The sequence below is a fragment of the Dama dama genome, chromosome 27 (genome assembly GCF_033118175.1).
Source record: "Dama dama isolate Ldn47 chromosome 27, ASM3311817v1, whole genome shotgun sequence".
NCBI classification, from domain to species: Eukaryota; Metazoa; Chordata; class Mammalia; order Artiodactyla; family Cervidae; genus Dama; species Dama dama.
Window position 1 is genome coordinate 6668377 of NC_083707.1, and position 27552 is coordinate 6695928.

The following is a 27552-nucleotide window of genomic DNA, read 5'->3' on the forward strand; positions in this document are numbered from 1 at the left end:
CTCCCTCCCGGTTTCCTGAATTTCCTCCGGAATGACAGACACCTCCGTCCGCCGCGGTGGAGCAGGTGGATCAATAGATCCTTTTGTTGATCTGTTTGTCACGGGCAGTAGCGCTGAGCTGTATTCTCTTGCACGTGGGAGTTACTTACTCTCAGATTCTGAATCGTAACAGAGTTCACGCTGCGTCTCATTCATGAAAACCCTTGTGATTTTGGTTTAAATTTATTTTCTGTTGTTAACAATTTCCACTGTTTCTGAGTTGTTCTTGATGATAACTTGAAGAGGTGACTCTGTTTTCAGGTAGACCAGTGGACCGCTCCTTTTTTGTCATTTAAGGGATTTCATCTTCTGTGTTATCGAGGGCCGTACTTTGGGGCTCTGCTCCTGATGGCAGTGGTGTCCAGGCTTGTGAGGACGGCCCTCCTCTTGCCCCTGGGCCATGGTGCCGCTCACTGCAGTGAGGGCAGGGGCTGGGGAGAACTCTGGGTTTACCTGGTTTGCTTTTTATTTATGCAGGTTGTCTCTCCCTATGAGCTACCTGTGCATGGTTAGATGTTCCTAGAAGTCTCTCTAGACGCACTGAAGAGCGTGGGCAGCACGGGCCAGCCAGAGCTCATGTTCCTCTCTGCTTTCTTTGGCATGACGTTCAAAGGCCCCGATGGCATTCTCTGATCACCAAGTACCAGCTGAGCCAGCTGAGCGAGTCCAATGCGGTGGGCGGCGACAGGCTGACGAGGGTCTTCTGCCTGCCCCCCGGCCTCGTGGTGGGGCTCTGGAAGGTGAGCCCGGTGTGCACCCGCCCCTCGGCCTCCCGTCCACACCCCAGTCGCTCCCCTTGCATGTGGAGCAGAGGGTGGGTCCCGTTCCTGCTGCCCCCTCACGCCTTCACCTTCCTGCCCGGGTCCCACTGTTGCCCGCGCCCGAGGCACAAACCCTTCCTGCCCGCCTGCTGGGTTCCCATCTCCCTGTGATTTCCCAGGATGTCCTCTCCCCTCCAGGCAGTCCATGCTCCTGCCTGCCACTCTGCCGAAGCTTCTTCCTGCCTGTTTCACCCCGGGGGCTCACCGGTGTGTCTGCTCATGGCGGGGGAGCAGCCCCCCAGGCGTTTCCTTTCTGGTCTGCCAGCTCCTCCTCATCCCCTGGGCGGTCGTGGCAGTGAGGGGCGACAGTGTCCTGCTCCCCACGCAGCCAGACTGGCTTGCCCCTGTGGCTGTGGGCTGTGAACAAGCTGATTGTGAGAATGGTTCACACGTGTCCCTGATGACTAGGCAGAGCCCGGGCCCCCACGCCAGCCTCCAGACCTCCTCTCCCCTCGTCCCGCCGTGGCCTCTGCTCTTCCTCACTCCCTCCCTCCGCGCATGGTGACTGTGGACCATGCCGCACATGGCTTGCTCTGGGCTCGTGAGTCGGTCCACCTGGGTTGGCCACACAGGTGCCAGGACTCTGGCTGGCCCGATGGTGGAGGTCTCACCAGTGTTCTCTTTATCTGTGAAAAGCCTCCGAAACGACCTGGAATTAACAGTGTATATTCTCACCGTCACCATACGGCACAGGGCACTCTGATGTTTCACGGGTGCAGGGTGTTAATGCTTTTGGCTCCATGCGCTGTGCGTCTCGGGTGCCTTGTGGTCATGCCCTCACTGTGATGTCTTAAGTCTTATCAGATGGTGATGGTGAGTTAGCACCGCGGGGTCTCAGACGCTGAGACACCACATCTCTCTGTGAGATGCCGGTGCTGAGATCAAAAACAGCGACGCTGTAAACAATGAAAATATTTCCACTGACACACGTCTTCTTTTAATTGCCTTTGCAGAGGGAGGAGGAGCTGGCGTTCGTTATGGCAAACCTGCATCTGCACCTCCTCATGGAGAGGAGCATGCTGGGGTCGCCTGTTGTGTATGTATCACCGTGCAGTTTTGTACAGTCAGCATAAGGGAGTCTGAGGTGAAACCGTCCTAACATTCTGAGAAGAGCTGTGAAGATACCCTGTTTTTAATCAGTAGCTGCAAGCCGACGGGCATAATCACGCAGCTTTTGCCAACGGTTACTGGGTTACCTGCGAGTAGCCTCTGCTGCACTCGCTAGGGCTCCGGCTGTCACGCCGTGTGGGATGTGGTCTCTAGACCGGGGCAGCGCCTTGCAGTGCGAAGTTCGGGCGCTCTGAGACGCCGCCCGCTCCTGGCGCTGCTCCGCGTGCGCGTATGCCACAGCAGGCAGGCCCCTGGCCCCTGGGGTCTGAGCTCCAGGCGTGGGCTGTGCTGTCCGTTCCTCGGCTCCTCTCACCCCCCGGGGCCAGGGCACCCGCGAACCGACCTGGAAAGCTCCCGAGTGCCGCGCTGTTCGGCACATTAGCTGCTAGCGTGTTTCTTCCTGGGTGAAGGCTCGTTCAGCGTAGCTTTGGGTCTCCTCCCGGGGGTCCCTGCGCTGCTGGTCTGTTGTCCGGTGCGTCTACCTGCCACACAGTCAGCCCTCTGAGTGCCGGGACCACCCGGAGCAGAGCTGCTGTCCGGGCGGCTCCCAACCACGTTGCATCCTGGTGGTCCGGGGGTGCCCAGGGAACATGCGACTTTTGCCCGTTTGTACAGAAGTTGAGAAGAGGAACACGTCCGTCCTTCTGAGCCAGTGGTATTGAACCCTGTCGGAACCCGCAGAGGGCTGGCAGCAGCTGGCGTCTTGGAGGGGTGCTCGTTTTTCGGGAGCCTTTCCCGTGGAGCTCCTCCTCTGGGCTAACAGACTCCTGCGTGTGTTCTGCCCCTCAGCCCCTACGAGCCGCCGCCTCACACGCCCGTCTCGGACGACAGCCCCGAGCGAGGACTGCACGGCTACCGGCTCCACGTGGACATGCACAGCGGTGGCGTGTCCTGCCTCTGCGGCTCCTTCCGCAACCTCTCCGCCAACAAAGGTGAAGCTCAGTGAGTTTGAGTTTTTGTTTCGGTGTGAAATTCAAAGACTGGAGAGGCGAGGGAACCACTTTTTATACGCGAGTTAAGGAAGGCCCCTGAGTGACCATGGACCTGTGTCCTTCCTGGCCCTCCGCACCCTCTCCCCCCACAGACCCCTTATGCAGGCTGTGGGGCTTCCAGGTCAGCCCTACCCTCTCCAGTTGCTGGCTCTGGCTCCATCTTCCCGTCCCCCTTCTCTACCTTCTGGAATATTCTCTGCTCGCCCTTTCCACTGTTACCTCGTGCTTTGCCCGACCACTGTACCCTCTCCCACCCCGACTTCTTCCTTCTCAAAGGAGTGTGGTGAATGGGGTGGATGGCCCCCCACAGGGCCAGTGTGGGGTGTGCCCAGGGTGAGGGCAAAGGAGCCCAGACGGGGTGGACAGGAGGCAGGGGGCGTCACCCGGGGGGTGGGGTGACGCAAACTCCTGCCCTGGTTCTGCTGGTTCCCACCTGGTGTCCTTCCTTGTATCCTGTAAACTTGAACTTAGGTGTAGAGACTTGCATAGACTCAAGTTTCACACTGGTGGTAAGGGGGAAATTATATACTTCTTTTCTGAATGTTCTATTCCCCCAAATGCTTTCACCTAATGGATTTGACATCCATTAATATTCCCTGCCTGGGCATCCCAGGTGGCGCTAGTGGTTAAGAACCCGTCCCCCAGTACAGGAGACATGAGAGGCTTGGGTTTGATCCCTGGGTCAGAAAGATCCCCTGGAGGAGGGAACAGCAACCCACTCCGGGATTCTTGGCTGGAAAATCCCATGGACAGAGGAGCCTGGTGGGCTACAGTCCATGGGGTCACAAAGAGTTGGATACAACTGAAGCAACTTAGCAGCATGTTAGCAATACTCCCTGCCTACATCATCTTTTTGTAGTTTAGAAAATCACGTCCTTCTGTCGGCATTTATTAGCTGAGCTCTTGTAGAGAACTTTTCCCCTCATTAACTGGGTGACTTCCTGTAATGGCAGGGTAAATGCTTTAACCTTTCTCTTTTAACCACCAATTTGCAGATTACGAAATTGATGTATTTATCACCTGCTATGGTAGAAACAGTTTTGAGGACACTCTCTCCTGTTTTTCTTGTTTATTGTCACTTTGGACTCTTGGCTTTTTATGAACTCAATAATTTATAATCAGTTACAGACATTATTCTTTGTGAAGCTAAAATTGTCCCCAGTTTGGTCACTGGAATCTGCTTCAGGTAGGCTTCTCTGCCTGTTCATACACCTTCCTTCTTCACTGAGTCATCTTTGCATTTGTCTCAAGAAGATTTCTAGGCTTTCCTGTGGGTGTTGGCACTTTAATTACACTTATGAAGAATGTATATGTTAACCTAGGATGAACTGACATCTTTGTTGTTTATTTGTCCCTCCCAAGTATGTGGAATGTCTTTCAGTTTGTTCAAAAATACTTTTATGTCTTTTTGGAATGTATCAGAATTTTCTTCATACTAATTTTGCACATTTCTTAAGGTTTTTAGTAACTATTTTCTTTGTCGTTTCTGCTATACCTTCCAATTGTTTTGTAATGTCTTTGTGTGGTTTTGGTCTCAGGTGACTGCTGATCTCATAGAATGAGTTGGGAAATGTTCCCAACTCTTGAATTTTAGGGAGGATTTTGGATAGAATTGGCAGTAGTTTTTTCTTAAGTGGTTGGTGGAATTCACCTTTGAAGCCATCAAGTCCTGAAGCTTGCTCTGTGGGAAGGTTTTTAGCTACACTGTCAATTTCCTTTATAGATGTTGGGCTGTTTAGGTTATCTGCTGCTTCTGTGAGCTTTGGTGTTTTGTGTCTTTCAAGTAATCTGTCTAAATATAAAGATTGATGAGTGAGTTCATCAGTGAGTGGGTTCATTGATGGGTGGGTTCATCAACAGAAGAACAACCCTGCTTCTTCTGTTGTAAATTTCTCCATGAATGTTTACCAGATGATGGGTACTTAAATCCATTATTTTATTGGTGGTTTAGTCACTAAGTCATTTCCCATTCTTGCGACCCTGTGGACTGTAGCCCACCAGGCTCCTCTGTCCATGGGATTTTCCAGGCAAGAATACTGGAGTGGGTTGCCATTTCCTTCTCCAGGGGATCTTCCCCACCTAGGGACTGAAGCTGGTCTTCTGCCCTGCATGTAAGTCTCCTGCATTGCAGGCAGATTCTTGACTGACCTAGCCACCAGGGAAGCCTGGTCCATTATTTTATTAGAGATTATAAAAGGATGTTCCCTTAATTGTATCATTCCTTCTTCATCTATTATTAGCATCTGATAAAAACGGGTTTTCTTTTGTCAATTGTTAAGTTACCATGAAATATAATTAATAGAGGAAAGGCATGATACATGCTTGATTCTTTCTTGATTTACATACAACATAGTAATTTATGCTGTAATCATCTTTGAAGATGACTTATAAGTTTTCTGTGCTCAGTTGCTCAGTCCTATCTGACTCTTTGTGACCCCATGGACTGTAGCCCACCATGCTTCTCTGTCCATGGTTTTCCAGGTAAGAATACTGGACAGGGTTGCCATTTCCTTCTCAAGGGAGGTATTATTGTTAATTCATGGATTGAAAGAGCAGAGGTTATTTATTTTGGTCCATTTGAAGCCATTGTTTTATTATTATTGTGATGTTCAGACTGTCCTGTCATGGGTCATCTGCTTCTCTTCTTCTGACATGACGCTAGTCCTCTTTGGTAACTTGCTTGTGTTCCCAAAGGATGAGACGTTTCAATCTCACTTTGTCTGTTTCCCACCCAGACCTGGTCTTGGCCATTTCCCCAGGACCTCTGTTTCCGTTTATTTTTCACTATAGACTGTGGCATTTAGAGATAATAATCTATAGCCTAAGGACACCTGTTGCTCTTGGGTTTTCATCTCTTCTAGGGTTTTCACTGGGCAGAGCTGTGAGGTTTGTAGACTTTATAATATGTAGAAATAAATTATGCATTCATTTAAAGTAAAGATCTTGGGGTTTTTAATTCACCTATCATTTTTATATACTTGTATTTATTTTCTAATGCTGAAAGTCTTTGTTCCAAACAACATCAAAATATATAAAATTTCAAACCGCCCCCCCATACTGATATTACTAATAATAACCTATTGCGTGTTAGGGCTTCCGTTATAGCTCAGTCAGTAAAGAATCTGCCTGCAATGCAGGAGATCTGGGTTTGATTCCTGGGTGGGGGTTTGATTCCTGGGGAAGGAAATGGCAACCCACTCCAGTATTCTTGCCTGGAGTAATCCCATGGACAGAGGAGCCTGGTAGGTTACAGTCTATGGGGTTGCAAGAGTTGGACATGACTGACTAAGCACACATTACATGTTATTTTAATTAAGATTTTCCTTGTGACTTTTTATGTACTTAAGATATATATATCACGTTAGAAAAAGTTAGGTCACCTAAAATAATTCTGCTTTGTGTGGTTATGCTATCACCTTGATATACAGTTAAGGTGATTTGTTTCAGTTGACTTATTTTTCAGGATTGCTTTGCTTCTGTTTTTGCATTAAGAAATTACATACCACATTTACATGGTCCAAAGTTGAAGTTATAAAACAGTGTAGTTCAGAGACGTTTACTTCTGCCATGTTTCTTCACTTCTGTTCTTTCCCTCCGTCCAAAGGGAATCCTTCATGTTAGTCTAAAGTTTCTTCTTTCAGTGTTTCATTTTGAATACATAATGCTATATACTAATATACTCATATTTCTCCCAATTTTTAAAAATGAGACATACTAGACTCCCTTTGAAGTTACTTCATTTTTTCCAATTAATAATTTATTCTGAAGATTAGTTTTTAGAGTAAGATACAGGTCTTTCTCTTTTTTTCCTTCCCCGGTAGCTCAGTTGGTAAAGAATCCGCCTGCAATGCAGGAGACCCTGGTTCAATTCCTGGGTCAGGAAGATCTGTTGGAGAAGGGATAGGCTACCCACTCCAGTATTCTTGGGCATCTCTTGTAGCTCAGCTGGTAAAGAGTCTGCCTGCAATGTGGAAGACTTGAGTCCTATCCCTGGGTTGGGAAGATCCCCTGGAGAAGGGAAAGGCTACCCACTCCAGTATTCTGGCCTAGAGAGTCCCATGGACTGTATAGCCCATGGGCTTGCAAAGAATCAGACACGACCGAGCAGCTTTCACTTGTTCATGTCTTTTTCTGTGGTTTCCAGCCTTTGCTGTTATAGATAGTGGTTTAGTGAATATAAAGTGAATAGGCTTGTTCACATATCATTTCACGTCTTGTCAGCTTGTCTTTGGGAGACTTTCTTAGAAATAGGATTGCTAGCTCAAAGAGTACATTGCAAATGTAATATTGAAAGATACTGGCAAATTCCCCTTTGTGAGAGTATTTCCAACTTAATGGGGAATTAAGTTAATAAAATATGTTGTCACTAAGTACATTTCTTCTAGGTTTTTGTTATATGTCCTCTTGAGTTTCTTTCTTTTCCTGGATTTGTTGCATTTTTTACAAAAATCAGGAATAATTATTAAATGTTATGAAATACATTTGGGTAACTATTGATGATTTCTTCTCCTTTACACTATTAACATAGTAAATTTCATAAATACATCTTCAATTGGAAGGTTAACATCCTAGAGTCCCTAAGACAAGCTCCTGTTCTCATATATGTGCTTATTTAAAAATACTAGTTTTAGTTATTTGGTTTCTAGTATTTTCCATTTAAACTCAAACTATAGTTTTCAGTTTTTTATGTTTTAAATTTGTTTCTTTTTCAGTTATAAGCAGGTTTTCTACTTTTAATTGAATCAGTTTTAAGATTTGTATAATTTCCTAGAAATCATCTGTTTTGGGCTTTATTTTGATCTTTTCCTAGCTTTTTGAGTTGACTCCTTAGATTGTTTAACTTTCAGATTTTCTCACCCCGCCCCCCCCCCCCTCCCCGCCCCCAGTTCCCTTTGTGCCCAGAATCTTGGAGTCTTGAGGTTGGAAGGAATTGAAAGGTGATCTAAAGAATGATCCATTCTGGACTTGAATTTGCTCTGCCCAGAAACAGCCCACCTGCCTTTTTTTCTGCTTTTCATTGAGCCCAAAGTAGTTTCTCTGTCCGTCCACCCATTTACCTTGATTCTGTTATTTAAAGGAGAAAATGAAGTCTCGCCCCTTTCCCTGGGGCACACTGTTGCGGGGCTGCTAACATGCACACCTGTTCCCAGGGCACCATGTGCATGCCCGGGGCTGCTGCTGCAGAGGGCCTGGTCTCGCACTTCAGGGCTCCGGCCCCGGGCCCTTGGGTGCCCTTCGCGCCCCGCCATCCCAGCCTGACACAATCTCTCTTCTCCAGGGGCTGGGCCCAGGCCCGTGTCGCGGGGGCTGCTAGGACTTCAGAGGAGAGGACCCCCTGCTCCTTGTTCCCGGGGAGCACCGCGTCCTGCTGACCGCACTCTGAGCCCCTCATGCCTGAGCTGTGCCCTCGATTGTGAGGAGGCCAGGACGAGGGTGGCAGAGAGCCCGGGCGGGCCCGCGTCGTGCCTGTGTGAGTCTTCACGGCAAGCCTGGGGGCTGGGCACTGTGCCCACTCCCGGGTCACTGCTCGAGTGGCTGAAGTGTGTGCTTGGGGTGCCCCGGCTGCGCCCCGGGCTGACTGCGGGGCCCAGGGTCTCGAGCACTTGGCTGCTGCCTCCTGTATGCGGTACTTTGCAGCGACGTGCTTTCTCCTGCGTGTGACCGTCTTTTCAAGGCGATGGGCTCGCAAGGGTGTCAGGTGGGGCCCTTCTCTGCTGGAACGCTGACGTACCCTGAGAAGGTGAGATGATTGTTAGGTCATGAAGGAGGCTGAGTAAAGGAGAATGGCAGCCTGCGATGGGAGCAATTCAATTTGCCTTTCATCGGTTGTTTTCACCATAAGGGACGTTTTCCCCTTAAGGCTTCATACGACACTCTTGCATGTTTCCTCTGCCTGTGGTTCTGCGATGTGGACCAGCAGAGGGTGCTGTTGCCATCAGAGTCGTCATCCCTCTTTACCAGAGTACAAACACACATGTCCTCTAGGTTTGTGAGAAATGTGCTTGTGGTTCCAGGTGGTATATTTAGTCAATTCCAGCTCTGTCATTGTGTGAGGGGATGACAGCACAGTGCCCCCATCAAGGGTAAATGTTTTATCCTCACGGCCCTAGAATTGCAGGGCACTGACTGAGCAGCCTGGCCTGACTTCGGAGGCAGCCTGCAGGGAGCGGCAAGACCTTGGAGCTCGTACCTCCTTCCTCCAGATCCTTGAGATTTTTCTCCTCCGCTGACTTTGCTCTGTATCCTCGAGGTAGAAAATCTTAGCCATTAAAATGACAGCTATGCCCTGAGTCCTGTGAGTCCTCCCAGTAGGTCCTCTGGGTCTTGGGGACCCAGTGCCAACCATGTATCCACAGCTGTAAAAGTACAGAAGTCATAATGTGCCCAGGGAAACTCAGCCCCCCTCCCCTCCCCAAGGCCGTGCAGTCACATAGGATTGTGACGGCACCTGCCGAGTGCTGTCTGCCTGAGAAGCGTGTTGGAGCCTCAGCGCCCAGGGCTCTTACTGGGGCTGGCCATGTGGGCATCCTCTGCCAGCCTCACCCACATTCCAGACTCCCAGGAGGAAAGGTGTTCAGCATGGATCACGTTGTCTGCTCAGTCAGAGAGGAATGGTGAGGTGGGAATCCTCCTGAAACCCGTCTCCAGACCTCAGTCAAAGGCCAGCAGGCTTTCTAAGGGTAGTCTTGTCTCAGGATGCCAATGCAGTTCACCCAATGGAGGAGCAGACAGGAAGCGGTCCAGTCGTGTCTTTGAAATGTAAATGGACCCTGAAAAGGAGCACGTTCAGCAGTGTGAAGTATGAAAGAATGTGTATTTTTTGATCTTAGTATCAAGCTAATTACCAATTTTCAGAAGCTGGAGGAAAAAGATTTTGCACAGTACAGCATGTTGAGACTTATTATCAGTGTTGAGACTTATTATCAGTGTTGACAGGGAGAGTGATGGTAAAGAGGCAGAGGAAAAGAATTTTTAAATAACAAAGTATGCTGCTGGTGTCATTTGAGTTGTTACAAAAATGCATTTAAAAACTAACGGCTTTTTCCTTTTATGGGATTTGAAAATTCTGAATATGTGGACATTTGTAAAGAAGCAAACAAAAATCGCCCAAGGACAACCCTTGTTTCTCTTTTGGTTCATTTTCAAATCTCTAGCTGTGTTTATATTTGTGGACCACATTGTGGGAGCAGTGCCTGCTTTTCCCCCACATCACTAAATAGCCTTTGAAAAATTAGACTTTGGGAAGTTTATGACAACCTGTTGTTTGGTTTTATCATGCTTTATTGACCTATGCTCCTTCTGTTGGGCGTTTAGGTCTCCTTTTCCATGATTATACCGCTACTATCATGAGCATTATTTTGAAAAACGTTTGGTAATTTGAGAGGTGAAAATGACATCTGATTGTTTTAAGTGTGCAAACGTTGAATGTTAGGTTGATTGTTTAAAAAGCCCGTGGACTGTAGCTGAGTTTGGCGGTTACTGAAGCGCTGTCAGGTGGGCTGTTTCAGGGCACCTCAGCTGTTGAGGCTGCAGGGGCACCTGTCACGGGTGTGTGACCTGTGGCAAGGTAAGAGAGGAAGTGAGGAGTGTCCCAGGAGAGGAGGGTATGCCAGTGCTGTCTGGTTTTCGTGTTTCTTTCCTAACTGAATTTCCAGTTGTTTGTGTTTAATTGGTTCCACTGTTTTAAGTGTTTACTAGATCTATATGAGTTATATTGGTTGCAAATATTTTCAACATTTTGTCTTTTGCCTTTTAAGTTTTGTACATGTTGCTTTGGATCTCCCCCTCACCAAGTTTTTTTTTTTTTTAAATATTTATTTATTTTGCCAGGTCTTAAATGTGGCATGAGGAATCTTGTGTTGCAGCATGTAGGGTCTAGACCCCCCACCAGGGATCAAATCATGGCTTCCTGCACTGGGAGTGTGGAGTCTTAGCTACTGGACCACCAGGGAAGGTCCCACTCAAAATTTTTCATTGTATATCATCAGTCCTTTAGAAAAAAGTCCGTTAGAAAAAAGGACTGTTGTTTCTTCCAAGATTTTTACACGTAAAAAGCACCCACGTGGCAAGGCCAGGCGAACATTCACCTATGTTCCCTTTCGATTATCTCCCTTCGTTTTGTAAACCCAAGGCTTCCCTCGAATCTCAGCCCGGTAAAGAATTCGCCTGCAATGTGGAAGACCTGGGTTCAATCCCGGGCTGGGAACGTGCTCACAGGCAGCCAGCAGTTCCCTGCCTTCCCGTGAGGCTCTTTCTCTGCTGTGGGCTGGCCCCTTCTCCCTGTGACTCTACCGGGCAGGAAGTTTGTCCAGCTTTACTTGTGGATTTTGTTATGAAAATGTGTCCCTCCCCCAGGGTCCTGTTTCTTACCAAAGATCTTTTATCGAAAACGTCTCAGTTATTTCCATCCATTTATTCTTTTAGATGTATTTAAAATAATCACTTGGCCAGATTTTAAGTGTCTTATTTGGATTTTGATCAGATTTGTATCGAATGTGTACATTAATTTGGAAGGAATTGATGTGGTTTCATTCAGGGCTCTGGACTTTCTGTTAAGTTTTCTTCCCTCTCCTTAGGAGAAATGTTTGTTACATAGGTCTTTGACTTTTTTCAACTCATTTTTGTGTCATTGTGAGTGAATACTCTTTAGGTTATATTTCCATTATCTGTTACTAAATTCGTTTTATATCCTTTGGAGATTTTGTGATGTGCTTTTCATTAAAATGCTGATTAAATAATAAATAGTGCAGTACTCTGTAAGGCTCAGTAGAAAACACTGAGGGATCTGAAAGAAGCTATGGGCCTGAGGAACTTTTACTCTGCAAAAGTGTAGGGTTGTTCATCTTTTGAGGTGCAGAAACTGTTTAGCCCAGATAACCTCTTTTTAAGAAATTCTACTTTAAATTTTTTATGGTTTGTTTGAGATATGTTTCTTATATAGTATGGTACCCCATTTTTATTGGTTGTGATTCCAAAAATAGATAGTATTTTGTTTCCTCTGTTCCTTAATACTAATTACTTTCTGTGTTTCTAGGTCGAATTATCCTGTCTATACATTTATGGTAACAGGAAAGCATTAGAAATTGTTTAGTATTTTCTAGGTGGTGATTATCTAGAAAAATTACAGCAGATAATTTTCATAGCATCTTTGTCACTGGTGATGGTTACCGAAACTGTTTTGCACATTCGGTGGCCCATTATGGACAAGTCGGCACTACAGACTGCTGTCCACTCGGCAGTAGGACATAGACCTCCGTGTAGTGTACGTCACGGCTCGTTGGGAGTCAGTGGTCTTTTCCCTGAAGCAGGACGGGCGATGTGATTTGTGGGGCCCTGTGTAAAATGAAACTTTGAGGCTCCTTGTGAGAAAATTATTCAGTTCAGAATGGTGACATTAAACCAGGAGGGTCCTCTGCAGATGCACAGGTTGTGGCCCCTGAAGCTGGCGAGCCCGTCCCCTGGCCCCTATCTGCCCCAGCCTGGGGACCCAGGACCTGTGTGAAGGAGCCTTGAGGTTCTGAAACTATTTATCATTTTTTAGTTGCTCAGTCATGTCCTACTCTTTACAACCCCATGGACTGTAGCCCACCAGGCTCCTCTGTTCATGGAATTTCCCAGGCAAGAATACTGGGGTGGGTTGCCATTTCCTCCTCCAGGGGATCTTCCCGACTCAGCGACAGAACCCACGTCTCCAGCATTGGCAGGTGGATTCTTTACCACTGAGCCACCTGGGAAGACTTACATGAGCCCTTTTCCTCCTCTTTTACATTTCTGGCCTCTTTACTTCTGTTTGAGATTCTAACTTCATGAATGCCCAGAAGTTCCTTAGAGAAAATCACAAATACATGTCCTCTGGGTCTGTCAGATTTTTTTCTTCATGTTCAGGGACCTGGTCTGTAACTGCATTTAGCTATTTACATTTTATGTACATCAGGGGTTTGAAATAATAGACATGTCTGAAGATTATCTGAAGATAATTATCTAAGAAAAATAGCAAAGCCATGTGTATTCCAGGGGAGATTTACTTTAGACAGCTGCTAGGAGATTTTCTCACCTTAAGAATTAGTGCCATTGTTGTTTGATCATTAGAGTCGTTCCTAATTACTACTTTGTAGCATCAGGTCTCCGCAGCTGTAAATTGTTAACACTCTGTGGCATGTATTTCTAGGTTTATAGGGTCTCCCTCTCTCTTTATCCAAAACTTGCACAGACACCTGAGAGTTGCTTCCATTCCATTTATTTGTGCTCCTGAGCTGGTCTCCAGATGGTGATCGAGGGTTCTGTCTTGTTCAGTTTATCTGTTTAGTTAACCTGTGCTCTGCTGTCCTTGCCTCAGGCAGTTCTAATCTAACTGAACCCCCACCTTCTGTGTTTTTTGCTTTAGGAAAAAATCACTGGTCTCTCCTCCCCACTGTCTTTACTTCCCGCTTTTTCTGTGTTCTGTTTATGATGCAAAAAATGAACTCTAATCATAGCTGAGAAATGAGAACTGTTAATAGTAGTGTCATTTATATGCCACAGAAGACCTGACCTTTATTCCTAGAGACTAAGTTATTTCAGGAAAGAGATCAATAGTCCAGTATCTTTAAATGTTCAAGAGTATAGGGCTCTCCTGGAGGCTCAGGTGGTAAAGAATCTGCCTGCAATGCTGGAGAGCTGGGTTCAATGCTGGAGAGCCGGGTTCAGTCCCTTGGTTGGGAAGATCCCCTGGAAAAGGAAATGGCAACCCACTCTAAAGAGCTGGACATGACTGAGTGGCTAACACACAGGGGTTTAGGAAAGGAAGAGATGAACGCAGTTAGAAGGGTGCTGTCAGCCGCAGAGGTGACTGGTAAGCTCCCTAAGGCACTGGGGGATGAGGAAGCGAGGACTCAAGTGGGCCCTGCCCGGAGTTACAGGTTGGATGGGAGAAGCAGGGCTGGTGCGTATGCAGAGGGGCAGGCCTTTGGAGGAAAACTGATCAAGGTAACAGCTAACCCTTGAGTGCCTCATTTTCTGTAACTTTCCCCTCTACTTTCCAACTTAGAGAAAATTACAGGAATAGTTCAAGAACTCCCATATACATTTTTCTTTTTTTAATGATAGATTAGTCTTGCTTGTTCTAGGACGTCATACAAACGGGCTCGTACAGTATGTCCTCATGTGTTCAACCTCTCAGCATAGCATCTTTGTGATGCAAGGGTGATCGTCATTCCTATTTATTAATAAATTGTATTCCATTGAATAAATACACCAGAATTTGCTCACCTGTTTTTCTGTTGCTAGAGAAGGAATTTGGGTTGTTTTCTGGTTTGGACTGTTAGGAATAAAGCTACTATAGAATTCTTATGAAAGTTTTTTTTTTTTTTTTTGTGGGCATACATTTTTATTTCTCTTGGCTAAATACCTAGGGCTGAAAAGTTGAATCTTAGGGCAGATTTATGGATTTAAAGTTGACAATTTTTTTTTTTAATATATAAGAAATTTTTATGTATTAGAAGTTACCAAACTTCAGTTTTTAGACTGGTTATACCATTTTACACTCTCATCATCTGTGTCTGAGTGTTCTGTTTGCTCCATATCCTGGGCAACCATTGATGTTATTAGTCTTTTAAATTTTAGCTAATGGCTGACAATGGTAAGCACTTTTTCACGTGCTCATTATCCATTTGTATATCTTGTTCTTGGAGTGTCTTTTAATCCTTGTGTCTGTGTGTTTTGTCTCTTTATTCCTCAATTGTTAGAGTTTTTTATATATTCTGGGTAATAGTCCTTTACCAGATACATGTTATGCAAATATTTTTTCCCAGTCTGTGGCTTGCTTATTCATTTTCTCGGTGGTTGTGGTTTAGTCACTCAGTTGAGTCTGACTCTCTATAACCCTGTGGACTGTAGCCCTCTAGTTTCCTCTGTCCATGGGATTCTCCAGGCAAGAATACTGGACTGGGTTGCCATTTCCTTCTCCAGGGGTCTTCCCGACCCAGGGATTGAACCTGGGTCCCCTGTATTGCAGGTGGTGTCCTGCATCGCAGGTGAATTCTTTACCAACTAAGCTACCAGGGAAGCTCCTCATTTTCTTGGTGGTTTTAGTGATTTTACCATTTTAGTGATCAGAAGTTTCTCATTTTGATGAAATCTCATTTTTTTTTTTTTTGTTTTATGGTATTATTTTCTGTTAAGAAAATAAACTTCAGCACCAGGTTATGGAGATATTCTTTCTTCCAGCTGGATTATGGTTTAAGTCTGTGAACCATCCTTAAATAATTTTTGTATGAAGTATGAGGCAAGGGTTGAGGTTCATTTCATTTTCCCAAATGAATAGAAAGTTGTTCTTACACCATTTGTGAAAAGGCTTTCTTTTCTCATTGAATTATTTTGATGTTTTTGTCAAAAAATCAGTTGCTTGTAAAAGTATTGGTTTATTTCTGGACCCATCTGTTCTACATTGTTCATCTATTGATCTTTATAGTAATTCCACACTGTCTTGATTGCTTTAGCTCTTTAGTAATTCTTGAAGTCAATTATTTTTTTTTTTCTAGATTGTGTGGCTATTTTAGGCCCTTAGCATTGCCATGTGAATTTTAGAATCAGCTTGTCAAATCTTATTTTTTATTGATAAATTAGTTATTAAATACCTGCTGGATGGTGTATGTATGGCTGGATTCCTTTGCTGTCCACCTAAGACTGTCAGAACAGTGTTTGTTAATCAGCCATACCCCAGTACAAAATAAAACATTTAAGAAAACACCTGCTGGGATTATGATTGAGAGGATTAAGCCTGTATATCAAATTTGGGTAAATGGACATCCTCACAGTCTCAGGTCTTGCAATCCATGAACATGGTGCATCTTTCTGGCTGGCAGTAGACTTAACTCTTTAGATGGATTATTATTGTTGGGATAATACATAAAAGTGCTTAGCGTGGCATTTATAATGACCCATCCTCTAATGTTACTATTTACTGTTAGTTCCATTAATCACACAGCTTTATAAAGTACTTACTGTTCGAATCTCATTTTGATCGGCTTGGAGCTTGACCATGGTCACACTGCTAGTAAATGCCTGGGAAGGGTTTGAAATGAAGTCCTTACGACTCTTAGATCTCGTGTTTGTAAGCACATGTCCTGAAAGCCAAGGGTAGTGAGCCTTGTGTTGTATTTCTCTGCGGTTTTGGGGTGGCCTTTATGTGTTAGCAGGTTAAGGTTAGACAGGATCCAACAACAGAGTTTATTCCGAATGGTTTACGCGTCGCAGGAGTTTAATGAGGGTGTGTTGGCTCACAGTCTCCCTGGAGAGCATCAGCTTCTCCCGTGAGAGCATCACCCTGTCACACCAGGAGCTGACCCCAGAGCACTGCCTGTGCCGCTGGCCCCATCCGTCAAGGCAGCTTTCCCTTCTCTGCCCCCGCCTACTGCTCACACTGACCCAGGCGAGCAGGGATGCGCCCCAGCCAGGAGCCAGGCCACTCACCCCCGGTCACAGGAGGGCTGGGGTGGCAGGCAGGGACCCCAGGGAATCAGCCATGGTTGGGGGGCTGCAGCTGGTTCCCCAGCACGTCTGGTCTGTGCGTTCATACTTTCTACTCTGTTGGTAGTAAAATGAAAACAAAGCCTCTTGAGAATCTAAACCCACATTATACATTCTCAGCTAGTGTTTAAACCAATGGGTGATCCTGTTTCCCTGATTTCATATCCATTTTAATCTGTCGTAACATGTCATGTAGACACATGACATGGTCTGGGTTGCGTTTCTGCCACTTCCCTGCTGTGTGGCCTCAGGGAGGGTGCTGTTCACCTCTCTGCTTTCTCAGCTATGAGCTCAGAGAAGCACAGTGTCTAATGAGTAGTCCTGTTCTGGGCTGTTCTTTTAAGCTGCTGGGCACACAGTGCCTACCTCATGCCTGGTGTACAGGAAATACGCAGAAGCGTGACCCGTCTCACGCACACTCACCGTCACACCTGCGTCCTGTGTGCAGATCGCTTACATGGAGGGAGAGCTTCCCCGTGTTCCATCTCAGAGGCGGAAGCGCTTGCCGGGGTCGGTGGGGAGAGCGCTGACCGTGAAGACTCCACAGTGTCGTTGCTGGTCTCCAGGGGGGATGCCTGGTGATGACGGACAAGCAGCGGTCCTCGCTTCCTGGAGAGATTTCATGTTTACTAACTTGGACGGATGCCACTGAGCTGTCACTGGCTGTGGTGCCTTGGAGTCCACTTTCTGCTGTGGCCTGAGGACCGGCCGGCAGTCCCCCGCGTGGCTGTGCGGTGACACGGGTCTGAGCAGGGCCACGTCTGCTGGGAAGGATGGCATTGCCTCGCCTCCCCCGAGGCCTCACTGGAGAAGCCGGCGAGGAGGGACCTGGGCTGCCCCGTCCTTAGACCGGAGCCGCTGATGGGCCCCGCGGAGCTGGAGCCGCACTGCCCGACGGGACTCCACTCAGAGCCCGTGTCCTGCGTATGTGAGGACGCTGTGCCGAGTTCCCAGAACCGGACTCTGGCTCCCGCAGCAGCTCAGCTTTGGCTTTCTCTTGTCCTGTGAATGAAACGGCGTGGGGTCAGAGAGCTTGTGCTCTTCCTGGCTCTCCTCCCGCTGCTGGCCCGTGGACTCACATCTCACACTCGGGCAGGTGTGGCCTCTGCGAGTGAAGGCCCGTGACCCTGTCATGGGTGATGCAGCCTTAGCAGGATGCGTTACAGTGGGTACAGGAGGGTCTGCGGCCCCGCGGGCCCCAGGCGTGCGTGCAGCCCCACTGTGACGGCCCCCACGGTCAGGCTGCTCGCAGGCCGCTCAGCGCTGGTCTGCGTGGCCTGGGATTTCTGCTTGTTTCTCCGCTTGTGAGGACACGCTGTGTGGGGCTCCTTTCCTGACCGCGTCCACGGTCACCTGCCCTCCCCGCTCCTTCCTCTGGACGTCTATCTCTCCCTCACACTTAATGCCCTTTCTCTGCACTTTCTGGCCCCTATTTTCTTAAGCTCCACTGCTATGTTTCCCCACTTTCCTTGCTGTTAGGTTTTATCAGATCAGTGGAACCCCTGGTGATCTCTCAGCGGCCTCTCCATGGTGACAGGGTGCTGCCTGGGTTCACCCCAGGGGTCTGCCCGTCTCCCTAGTGAGACACGCTCATTTCTCTGTCTTGGGAATGCGGGTGCAGATGCTGGTGCCCTGACCTCAGCTAGATGCTGGGGTCTCTCTTTCCTTCCATCTCCGAACCCAGCTCTTAGATCCATGAGGCTTCTTTATAGTGGCTGACCCGGGGAATAGTGGCTGACCTGTCGTCCTGTGTTGGTTGGTATATAGTAATTTTAAAAATCTTCAATCTTTCCAGGATGCCTTGAAAATGAATACATGAAGCTCAGCGTGATAAGTTTTAAAAATAATACAGAACACCTACCTCTTATTGGAAAAGTTGGCCTTTCTTGGAAAACTAATAGTTTTGATGGCTGTATAAAGGTAATTTTTTTTCTTAAAGTACTTGGTCTCTGTATCATTAACGTGTCTGATGATGTGTATGTGTGATGCTGCTTTTAAAGTCCTAGATTGATTGATCTGGTGTCGGAAGAGTCGTGCACGTCTTCTTACCACTGACCATCAGTTGATTGACTTATCCAATGCTTACTGAGTGCCTTTTATTTTCCACTGAGCGAGGTGGGTGGGTGGCACTCAGCACCATTTCTGAGCGTTGTTGATTGCACCCACGCATGCGTTCCCTCGAAGCCCTTTTGGCTGTTTGTTTTATGGAGAAAGAGTGGAGCTGTAGGTTGCACCAGGCAAATCGCATTTACTCAAAAATGTCTTACTCATACACCCATTTAAAGTATATTGCAGTTCCGTTCCAGCATACAGATATTTCCTTGAACAGTTAAATCAGAATTTGCCTCTGTCACAAACCAGCCACACAGCCAGGAGGCTTGATGTGGCTGGGGGTTGGTCCGGGGTGGCAGAGGAGCGTGGTTCTTGCAAAGTCTGGCTCCTCCTGTGACCCCTGTGCCTGTGGGCGCCCTGGTTCTCACTCCTCTCCTTCTGTATTTTGTGGGGTGAGCTGGATTTTCACGGGACGGTTCTGCTGTGGATGCAGAGGCCCCCAGTGAGCTGGCTTTATCCTGCCTAGGAGCATGGAAGCCTCGTCACAGGGATGAGGGGTGATGACCGAGGCCAAGAGCCGCGTTGTCGCCAAGCATGAAGACCACCTCATTATCACTAAGGCGTCTCCCTTGACCCACTTGCTCTTTACTGTGATGAGATGTTTTATTAATTGTACGTGTAAACAGGTATTTAAGCTTCGGCAAAGATCTGTCATACACAAAAGAATATTGTTTCATTTCTTCAGGAGCGCAGGCCAGGCTTTTTAAAATGGGTTCAGATGAGTCTTACAGAAACATGTATGAGAACATTGAAATCACAGTAGATCTTGAGGACCAGGAAAGGCAGAACATCAACTTAAAGGGTCAGGAAGTCCACATACACTGCACGTGCTGTTCCCTCCTCCTGTAATTTTGTTCTCTTTCCTCTTCTCCCTCCTCTTTCACATAATCCTTCATGACGAGGCTTCATCTCACCGTTTACTAAATCAGGTCCAACTGGGATTGTTATCCTTGCCACTTATGAATATTTGTGTTTATTTTGTAGAGTTGCTCTATTATGGACTTAACTCTTTTGGAGGAGTACGGGAAACCCTTCTGGTGTTTCAGCTCCCCGGTTTGCATGAGATGCTGTCCCGGGCCCTCTGACGGCCCTCATTTCTTGGGGGAGGCATACTATGTGGACTACTCAGATTCGGAAGGCAGGCTGCACATGGAGCTGGTGTGGATCGAAGAGACGGAGGAGTACTTTATTGTCAGCCTGGCTCTTTACCTGCGGTTGGCAAAAGTAAACCAGTGGTTTGGGACAAAATACTAGCAGCAGCAATCGGTGGCAAATTATTATTGCTGTTTGTTTTCATCGGACTAACTGGTTTTGTTCTTGGTGTTTGTCTTGAGTTAAAATAAAGCACTGGTCTGTTTGGTGTTGTCTTATTTCACATTATAAATTATGATTCCTGGGTCATTTTAAAGTTAACATTTAGAAGATTAAGTTAAATTTTAAAAACATGAAAGCAGCACATCACAGTGGAAATTCATATAAAATAAAAAAGGGAAATACTTACTCTTCTCTTGCCCTTGCACTTTAAAATACAAGAAAATGGATGAGACTGGAAACTAGTAAGTTTTCTCTTGAGGGTGTGTGTGTGTGTGTGTAGAATAAAGATCATGTGACCTGATCTTTATAAAGGCACTGTGTGTGTGGGTGTGTGTTGGGTAAAGGTCATGTGACCACTGTATGTATGTGTGTGGGTATGTGTTGAGTAAAGATCATGTGACCATTGTATGTATGTGTGTTTGGGGGGGTTTGTGTTGGGTAAACATCATGTGACCACTGTATGTGTGTGTATGGGGTGTGGGGTGTGTGTTGTATAAAGATCATGTGACCACTGTGTGTGTGGGGTGTGGGATGTGTGTTGGGTAAAGATCATGTGACCACTGTATGTATGTGTGTGGGTGTGGGTTTGTGTGTGTGGGGTAAAGATCATGTGACCACTGTGTATGTGTATGTGTGTGGGTGTGTGTCTGTGTGTGGGGTAAAGATCATGTGACCACTCTATATGTATGTGTGTGGGTGTGTGTTGGGTAAAGATCATGTGACCACTGTATGCATGTGTGTGGGTGTATGTGTGTGGGGTAAAGATCATGTGACCACTGTGTGTGTGTGTGTTGTATAAAGATCATGTGACCACTGTATGTATGTGTGTGGGGGTGTGAGTATGTGTCTGTGTGTGGGGTAAAGATCATGTGACCACTGTGTGTGTGTAGGGGGGTAAAGATCATGTGACCACTCTATATGTATGTATGTGTGTGTGTGTTGGATAAAGATCATGTGACCACTCTATGTATGTGTGTGTGGGGGGTATGTGTTGGGTAAAGATCACATGACCACTCTATGTACGTGGGTGTGTAGGGGTGTGTGTTGGATGAAGATCATGTGACCACTGTGTGTATGTGTGGGTGTGTGTGTCTGTGTATTGGGTAAAGATCATGTGATCTCTGTGTGTGTATATTGGATACAGAGGATTTTTTCTTTATAGGTTAGAACCCCAAATAAAGAAATACATTTAAATCTGAACTTCATGGTATTCATTAGGATTAGAAAGTGCTTTATTCATGGCATTTAGCAGCCACATTAGTATTCAATAAAGGAAAGTAAAATAGACAAATGACCTGCTTCACAAGGAAAGATGCATGTGTAATCATCTGAAGAAATTGTCATTCCTTAGAAGAGAGAAGTGCGGCGCACATGCTGTTCAGACAGCAGCTCTGCATCTGTGGTGTTGGAAGCAGGTCGGGCTGGAGAAAGAGGGCCGCTCTCCTTTCCCCAGCTGGACGGCACCAGGATGGAACGGGGAGCCGGGTAGTTGATGGCAGCACCGTGGGGGCTCACAGTTACTGCACTTGTCTGCATCACAGCTGGCTGGTCCGCGAGTGCACCCCAGGCTCCATCCATCCTCGGCTGTTTGCTGCGTCCGTGGAAACTACTCTAAGGGGCATACCAGCAGCGGAGGGAGCTCGCTGGAGGCAGGGGTTGGTGGGTGAGCGAGTCCTTCCCATCTGAGCTAACGTTGGAAGGGAAGGTTAGAGGGAGGGGCCGGTGAGGCATTGACAGTCAAGGCGTCTCATCAAAGCCCTGTGCTCACCACCAAGTGAGGCTGGAAGCCTCACCCTTGGCCCCGCTTGCCCTCTCATGGGTCTGAGATAATGTCCAGCTTTTGGCAGCTCCTTCCTCTCGTCCATCTCCATCTTTCTAAGTAAAGATCTGTAGCTGATTCTGGTTTTGTTGGTTTTAGCATCTATTGACTTATGGTCGATAAAATCTCTCTCTTTTACAGCAGCCATCTTCCCTCTTGCATCATACCAGATAATTCCTGCAACTAAAATCCGTTGTTGTGATTTGTTACTTTGTAATATTGTTCCTGGTGAGGCTTCTCTCTTCTACAATCTTTTATTTTCTTGGATTAGTAATTGCCTTCTTTTGTTGACTTGCATGGGTTTTCAATGAACCTCAAGTTTTCCTTAAAGGTCTCTCCAGTGTTGCATGTGTTGGCCAATTTTTCAGTGTATCCCACCTCTCCCACCCACACAGGCTTAAATATATCAAATACTCTCTAAATTCTACTGTGTCTTCCCACTAGGCTCGTCCCCTGAGTTCTGCCTCTGCTTCAATCTAAATGTCTCTGTCCAGCCCTCCTGGACACCCCTCATCCTGAGAAGTCTCCTGTGTGCATCCTGTCTATGGAATCTTGTCTTCATTCTTGATTTAAAGTTGACCCTTGAACAGCGCCTGTGTGGACCCTCTGCATAGTTGGAAATTGGAGTATAGTATAAAGTTGGCCCTCCCTGTCCTGGCTGCCTCAGAATCTGCTCATTCACCCCACCTCAGATCGAGCAGCGCATAGTAGTAACTGTTGGAAAAAGCCCAAGTGTCCGTGGACCCACACAGTTCGGACCCACGTTGTCAGGGGTCGGCTGTACATTTCTTCAATGGCACAGGTTTTCCTGTAGGTCTCGAAGGAAGTGTCACAGGAGATGCTTTTGAGGTCCATGAGTTTCTGAAAACCATCTGATAGTTTAACTGGGGACAAATTGTAGGAGGTAAAATGTTTTCTCTTAGAACTTTGAAGACAGCTTTTCTTGAGCATTTATCCTGTGGTTGTCCATGAGTATCTAATGCTCTTTGGGTGGATCTTCCTTTGTGTATGATCTGTAGTTTTCTTTCTGGAAACTTTTGGAATTTATGCTTGGTGTTTTGAAATTTCAATGTGATTGAAGTAGGTCTTTATCTTTCATTATGGGTCTTTTTAATCTCAGACTTTGTGCACTTCAGTTATGTATTAAAAATGTCAGTTATTTTCTCTGTCCTATTTTTCCGTTCCTTTTATTAATCTACTGTCATCCTTTCCGGGTGGATCCTCTGAAGCTTCTTACCTTTTCCACCTTGTCACTCTTAGTCCTTTGTTTTGCTTTCTGTAACAGTGTCTTGGTTTTCTTTTTCAACCCTTCTGTTTAATCTTTTTTTTATTGTGATGACCAGGTTTATACTATACACGAATTCCTTTTCTAGTTCCGTAGCTGCTTCGCAAGTGCAGTCTTTCTCTGAGGCGGCTGGCAGACTTTCTGTGAAGGGCCCAGTGGGGCTTCGGCATTTGTGGAGCATATGGTGTCTGCTACGTTGACTCAGTGGTGCGACCGAGCGTGAAGTCAGCTCCGGGCCGCCCGCAGGGGAGGGGCCCGTGTTCTGCGGAGCCTTGATGTACCTGAGCAGGTGTAAGTCGAATTGTCCCCAGGCTGCAGCCTGCAAGCCTGCACACAGGTTCTAGGGTTATCAATTTCAGTTTTCAAAACAGTTTCCAGCTTCACTCTTTGGCAGAATCACAGCAAGACTCATCAGTCGGTGCTGAGTTTGTGGGTGACACTGTGATGAGAAGCGAGGTACTCGCAGAGTCTTGGAGGAGAGGATGAGTCCACAGTGGAGGAAGCTGGACAGGCCACACCTGGACCCAGTCTCCTGCCGCCCCTCGCCCCCTGCCCCCCTCCCCGCTGGTCCGCTGTGCTGTGGCTGGGTGCTCTGCCCAGAGGAAACCCTCTGCACTCCGCCAGGGCCCCTGCGAGTGCAGCCTCTTCACCCCACCTGGGCTGCTCGGACCCCCTCCCCACCACTGCAGGTGCCTGCCGCGCTGGACCCTACATCGTGGCTGTAGAAATGGACATGGGGGACGGCGGATTTCTCAAGGTTTAACGTGCAAACCTGTATTAGGTCTGTACATCATGAATGTCCACAGATAACGCCCAGTGTAAATAATTTAGCGCTACTGGGGACTGGCCCATCTTAGTATTACATGCATTGAGATTACATTAACAGCCATTAAAAAAAAAGCATTTACTAATCATAACTGCTTTGTCAGAGAGAAAGTCTTTTTGTCTGCAAAGCAAGAGGATTTATTATGCTGGAATATTTTAAATACAAAGAGGAATAAGAAGCAGGGCTCATGGAGCTCAATCAATTCAAGTGAAGTAACAGGTACAAACTCTTCACTATGCAGTTGGCAAGGGAATCAAGCGTGAGTTACATGCAGAGAAATGTACCTGCCACGGGCGTGCAGTTGACGGGATATACTTTTATTTCAAGTGTACTCTGTGTAAAATTTTGTCTGATTCAAAATCAGACCAAAGATCTGACTGACCTTGTTTACTCGCTCAGTCGTGTCGGACTCTGAGACTCCATGGACTGCAGCACGCCAGGCCTGCTTCCCTGTCCTTCACCATCTCCCTGAGCTGGCTCAAACTCATGTCCATTGATTCGGTGATGCCATCCAACCATGTCATCCTCTGTCGCCCCGTTCTCCTCCTGCCTTCAATCTTTCCCAGCATCAGGGTCTTTTCTAAAATCAGTCGGCTCTTTGCATCAGGTGGCCAAAGCATTGGAGCTTCAGCATCAGTCCTTCTGATGAATATTCAGGGTTGATTTCCTTTAGGACTGACTGGTTTGATGTCCTTGCTGTCCAAGGGACTCTCAAGAGTCTTCCCCAGCACCACAGTTTGAAAGCATCAATTCTTCGACTGACCTTGGCAAAGATGGATTTTATAGTGACTTGATAGTTACCTATTATTAACATCTCTTTATGAGTCTAATGATTATAATTGCTGCAGAAAGAAAATGCTCACACAGGAAGATCACTGTGTGCCAAGTGTTTTTCCAGTTTGTAAAGAAACGTGCCTTTAAAAACTGCAGGCACATGTTGGTCCTACACACCAGGTACATTTTGTCTGTGGAATAATACAGCATCCAGCTTCAGCATAGGACATCGTCTGTGGTCTCCTGGGGCTTCAAGGAATAACAGCTGGATTTTCTATGAGCTCCTGCTAGGCATGTCCTGGGCTGTGGACACCCCTGGGGCTGAAAGAGGGAGCGTAGCATGCCCAGAGGACGGGGTGGGGGTGGTGGTGGTAGAGCATGGAGGTGCCGTCCAGGCGGCTCAGCGGAGCATCTGCCACAGCCCAGAGGTCGGGAGAGGAGCTCACTGGTCTGGGGCCTCAATGGGCTAACGGGACAGCTACAGAGGGGCCCTGCCTCTGGCGGAGCGTGAGGACCAGGCCTCGGGGGCCTCGGGCTTGCACATCCTCCATTTCAGGTCCACGTGAAACGATGCTTTGCTCTGGAAAAGGACCCGCAGGATGAGTGCCTGCTCTGAGAACTGTGGAGAAACTGGGGAGTGCTCTCGGAACGTCGGCTCTCAGAGTCTTCCTGAATTGGCCCGGCCTTAGCCCCGACCACTGGCCTGAGTTACCCTCTGACTTCTCTCTCCAGCCTCGGGGGTACACAGTGAACTACCCCGGGGACCTGCCCTGAAGGCAAATGTGCGTGTTTGCTGATTGACATAGAGTTATGTCACAGTGAAATAGGTGTACAAAATACATTCATTGTAAATGTCTGCTTCAGGAAAGTGTCTGTGGACTTGAGAAGAAACACCTGTGATCACTCCTTGACTTAATGCTGCCTGGGGAGAAACATTCAACAAGATTAATAATAAAAAACTTTCACTAAAGATCGGGAGCTTATTGTGTACCAGGCACTGTTCAACAAGCTTTATCTGTAGCTTTTTTTTTTTCCATTTATTTTTATTAGTTGGAGGCTAATTACAATATTGTAGTGGGTTTTGTCATACATTGACATGAATCAGCCATGGTTTTACATGTATTCCCCATCCTGATCCCCCCTCCCACCTCCCTCTCTACCCGCTCCCTCTGGGTCTTCCCAGTGCACCAGGCCCGAGCACTTGTCTCATGCATCCAACCTGGGCTGGTGGTCTGTTTCACCCTAGATGATATACATGTTTCGATGCTGTTCTCTCGAAACCTCCCACCCTCGCCTTCTCCCGAAAACCTGTGGGGCAAGATGGTACGATGATGACCTCATGTGGTGAGGAGCCGAGGCTCAGAGGGTAAATACCCACAGGTACATAAAGCCATGACTCACCCCTGTCTGAGCCGGCGCCCTAACTGGTGCCGTGTACGTGTTCTATGTTATACCACATGTCCTGTGGCTCTGGGAGGCAGAAGGACCATCGGGGACATGTAAGACCTGAGAAAATGTCATCAGTTAGGTAGTTGCTGCTGCTGCTAAGTTGCTTCAGTCATGTCCGACTCTGTGCAACCCCATAGACGGCAGTCCACCAGGCTCCCCTGTCCTTGGGATTCTCCAGGCAGAACACTGGAGTGGGTTGCCATTTTCTTCTCCAATGCATGAAAGTGAAGTCGTTCAGTCATGTCCAACTCTTTGCGACCCCATGGACTGCAGCCTACCAGGCTCCTCCATCCATGGGATTTTCCAGGCAAGAGTACTGGAGTGGGTTGTCATTGCCTTTTCCGAGGTAGTTAGCATCATGTAAATAAATACATATAATGAAGCCATTTCTGCCTAATCCAAGGATACAGCTGTTTAAATGAGTTATGCCTTTCCTGAAGCAGACGTTTAAAACAATGTATTTTGTACACCTATTTCATGCCTTGGAAGAAAAGTTATGACCAACCTAGACAGAATATTAAAAAGCAGAGGCATTACTTGCCAACAAATGTCCATCTAGTCAAAGCTATCGTTTTTCCAGTAGTCATGTATGGATGTGAGAGTTGGACTATAAAGAACATAAAGAATGCTGAGCATCGAAGAATTGATGCTTTTGAACTGTGGTGTTGGAGAAGACTCTTGAGAGTCCCTTGGACTGCAAGGGGATCCAACCAGTCCATCCTAAAGGAAATCAGTCCTGAATGTTGGAAGGACTGATGCTGAAGCTGAAGCTTCAGTAATTTGGCCACCTGATGCGAAGAACTGACTCATTTAAAAAGACCCTGAAAAAAAAAATAAAATAAAAAGACCCTGATGCTGGGAAAGATTGAAGGCAGGAGGAGAAGGGGACAACAGAGGATGAGATGGTTGGATGGCATCACCAATTCAATGGACATGAGTCTGAGTAAACTCCGGGAGTTGGTGATGGATAAGGAGGCCTGGACCTGCAGTCCATGGGATGGCAAAGAGTGGGACACAACTAGGGAATTGAACTGAACTGATGCCTGAATCAGTGAAACCAGTACATACCAATGGAAAGACTGAGAGTAACTCAGTCACTGCGAAGAAGCCAGGGAGGCAGGGTCTGCTCTACCATGAGGAAGGCTTGGAGTAAAGCCAGGAGGTATGAGGCTGCCCCTTGGTGCAAGGCAAGAACAGACAAATGCAGCAGAAGACAGAACTCAAGAGATGCGTTTGATGGTGCAGGTGGCTCAGAGCAGAGGAGAAGAGTGGCTTTAACAGCTGATGCTGGGACAACTAGGTGGCTGTCCGGAAGCAAAAAAAGTGGACCCACCACACCACACCCAGAAACACATCCCTGCTAGACTGTAGATGAAAATGTGAACAGTAAAATAAGAAAGCTTCTGGGAGACAGTATGAGGAGCTTCCCTGGTGGCTCAGTGGTAAAGAATCCACCTGCCAAGGAAAGGGACTTGGGTTCGATCTCTGGGTTGGGAAGAGTCCCT

General features: G+C 47.0%; 1 protein-coding gene across 1 annotated transcript in view; it reads left to right on the forward strand.

Moving 5' to 3' along the window:
* FBXO15 (F-box protein 15) overlaps window positions 1-19937 on the forward strand; it is a 37215-nt gene extending 17278 nt beyond the window's left edge. Inside the window, exons 6-10 of the mRNA XM_061130720.1 lie at window positions 653-779; window positions 1814-1896; window positions 2760-2902; window positions 18264-18388; window positions 19565-19937. Coding sequence (XP_060986703.1) covers window positions 653-779; window positions 1814-1896; window positions 2760-2902; window positions 18264-18388; window positions 19565-19834 — 748 coding nt within the window. The 3' untranslated portion in view covers window positions 19835-19937. The remainder of the gene's footprint in view (window positions 1-652; window positions 780-1813; window positions 1897-2759; window positions 2903-18263; window positions 18389-19564) is intronic.
* The last annotated feature ends 7615 nt before the right edge of the window (window positions 19938-27552 follow it).